General features: G+C 54.1%; 1 protein-coding gene across 1 annotated transcript in view; it reads left to right on the top strand.

The window, feature by feature from the left end:
- Window positions 1–15: 15 nt before the first annotated feature.
- VPS33A (VPS33A, CORVET/HOPS core subunit) overlaps window positions 16–2,745 on the top strand; it is an 8,518-nt gene continuing 5,788 nt past the window's right edge. Inside the window, exons 1-4 of the mRNA XM_017734812.1 lie at window positions 16–177; window positions 648–837; window positions 1,623–1,739; window positions 2,114–2,288. Coding sequence (XP_017590301.1) covers window positions 68–177; window positions 648–837; window positions 1,623–1,739; window positions 2,114–2,288 — 592 coding nt within the window. The 5' untranslated portion in view covers window positions 16–67. The remainder of the gene's footprint in view (window positions 178–647; window positions 838–1,622; window positions 1,740–2,113; window positions 2,289–2,745) is intronic.

The following is a 2,745-nucleotide window of genomic DNA, read 5'->3' as shown; positions in this document are numbered from 1 at the left end:
CGTGCCTCCCCGGGCCCCGCCCTCGGCTGACGGCCGGGCCTCCACGCAGGAGCATGAGGTGGAGAAGATGTTCACGCTCAAACCGGGCCGGCTGCCCCCGGCCGACGTCAAGAACATCATCTTCTTCGTCAGGCCCAAGCTGGAGCTGATGGACATCATCACGGACAACGTGCTCAGGTACCGCGGGCAGGGCAGCGCAGGGCAGGGCGGCCGTGAGGAGGGGACAAATGTGGCCTGAACCACCTGTGCAGGGAAGGAGGAACGATGTGCAGACCCCAAGCTGCAGCACAGCCACTCTGGGGCTTGAATGGCAGTGCGAGACACCCTGGGCAGGAGGGTTTCACCTTGGCTGCGATGCAGAGGGTGCATGCCTTCCTGTGAGGATGTACATTCCGTCTAATTAATTGGAATGAGTCAGGCTTGGATTGCTGTGCCTTTTGGGAACTGCAGGACAACCACGTCCCCTTGCCCTGGTGTCAGAGCTGTGGCTGCACAAGGCTGGACACTGACATCAAAAGCTGGAAGTTGGCAATAACCCAGTGCAGAGTTCCAGTTTCATGTGAATGCAGTGCTCCCTGCCCGTGGTTTGTGCTGCCCCCGTGTGCAGTGAGTGACCGTGTGCTGCGCTCCTGCTGTGCCTTTCCTAGGGAAGACAGAGGCCGCTCTCCACAGAGGGATTTCCACATCTTGTTCGTGCCACGCCGCAGCCTCCTCTGCGAGCAGTGGCTGAAGGAGCAGGGCGTGCTGGGCTCCTTCATCCACCGCGAGCAGTACAGCCTGGACCTGATCCCCTTCGACGGAGACCTGCTCTCCATGGAATCCGAGAGCGCCTTCAAGGTGAGCACTTGACTCATCCTTGAGGAAAAATTCGATGTGGTTTTGTGCTGGATGTTGCTGGTGGTGCAGCAGCTCTCAGAGGGTTTGCAGGTGACCTGCACAGGAGGGAAAGGCCTTGCAGAGCAAACGGGGCTTGATCCTGAGGCCTGAACTTTGTGTGTGTTTTCACACTAAATGCTGAAGGAACAGTCACTACACCGAGCTGCAATCCAGTTCCTCCAGCTTCAGCTGCTGGTGTTATTGTCACAAATGGAGCGTTCCCGAGGCTTAAAGCACTCAGGTGTCACAAGGAGCCAGCATGGTGTGTGTTGCTGCTCAGCCAGGGAGCCATGTATGATGGTTCTCACTGCACTGAGCATTAACAGCTGTCACATCCCAGCTGTATGTCCTGCATTCCCAGAGTGCTGCATCCAGGGACAGGATGGTTTGGGAGTTTCTTGGCCCTCTCTGCCCTATGATGTGTAGCCCAGAGGATGTGTCAGGGCTTGCAGCTGTAATGAGGTACTGGGTGCTCAGATTGGCCTAATTAGCAGGAGAGGGTCCTTGCAGTCACTTTCTTTTACTCCATCAGACTGGGTTTGTGTCCAGAGTTCAAACATATTGTCTGGTCATCAAAAAAATGATTTCATGTAGTGACAGCACAGATAACAAGGTCCATATTTGCCAACAGCCATAGTTTGTCCCCAGCCTGTGTCTCCTCTGAACTGTTCACATGGACCTCACTCTGCTGTGGAAGCAGCTGTGATGGATTGACACCTTGCATCAGAATCCCTCTTGTTCTTTAGGAATGTTACCTGGAGAGCGACCAGACCAGTCTGTACCATGCAGCAAAGGGGCTGATGACACTGCAGGCTCTCTACGGAACCATCCCGCAGATTTTTGGGAAGGGCGACTGTGCTCGGGTGAGGCTGAACAAATGCATCTTGTTCTTTGGAACTGCCTTAAGGAGTGTTTGGTTAAATGCACCTCTGGGTTTTTTTAATCCAGCCGTAACACACACTGCTTCTCTCTGATCAACCTGTGGTTTAATTGGTATCTTTTGTGGTGGGGGAGTAGCTTGAGGTGTATGCAGTGCTTTGGCCATTGCTGTCTTGTGGAGCTTCAGAGAGCAGCAGAGAAGGACTTCTGTTTTCTCAGTCTCATCCTGCCCCATCCATCAGCCAGTCTGTACCTCCTGCCATCCCCTTCCTTTACAAGCATGTGCCTGTAGGGCCCAGAGGTCACATCCATCTGCTGTGGCCTGAACCATAACCAGAGTGATGTGATTTCCTTCCAGCACGTGGCCAACATGATGATCAGGATGAAGCGCGAGTTCCCTGGGAGCCAGAATTCCATATTTCCCGTCTTTGATACCCTCTTGTTGCTGGACCGCAATGTGGACCTGCTGACCCCGCTGGCCACGCAGCTGACATACGAGGGGCTGATAGATGAGATTTATGGGATTCAGAACAGTGAGTCCTGCAGGGAAGGAGCAGGTTTCCCATGTCCTAGGAGAGGTTTCCCGTGTCCTGGGGCAGGTTGCAGTGTGTTGAGTGGGTTTGTGCTTCACTAAATGGGTGTGATGTGGGAGCAACTCAGCAGAAATCAATGTGGGGTTGGTTCAGTCCCAAGCTGGAGCCCATCAAGATCCACTCTGGCTCTTTTTGCCTGGGAGGAGGAGCGAGGTACAGTCTGTGGTTACTGAAAGGGGTATTCTGGCTGTTGGCTGGCTGCAGTCACAGTGACGCAGCACGGAGCGTGTGAGTGGAAATGTTGGTGTGTGCCTTCAGCATCCATCCTGGCTGGATCACTTGCCACACTGAGGGAACAGGGACAGTTTGTGAAATGCCATTTTCAGAATGCTCTCCTGCCCTTCAAGGGGTAAGAAAACTCCAGAGAGGCATTTATGGGCTGTAATCCCTCCTGCTG

Source organism: Corvus brachyrhynchos, unplaced genomic scaffold, assembly GCF_000691975.1.
Source record: "Corvus brachyrhynchos isolate BGI_N302 unplaced genomic scaffold, ASM69197v1 scaffold114, whole genome shotgun sequence".
In the NCBI taxonomy this organism is placed as follows: Eukaryota; Metazoa; Chordata; class Aves; order Passeriformes; family Corvidae; genus Corvus; species Corvus brachyrhynchos.
This window is presented reverse-complemented; position numbering and strand designations above follow the sequence as displayed.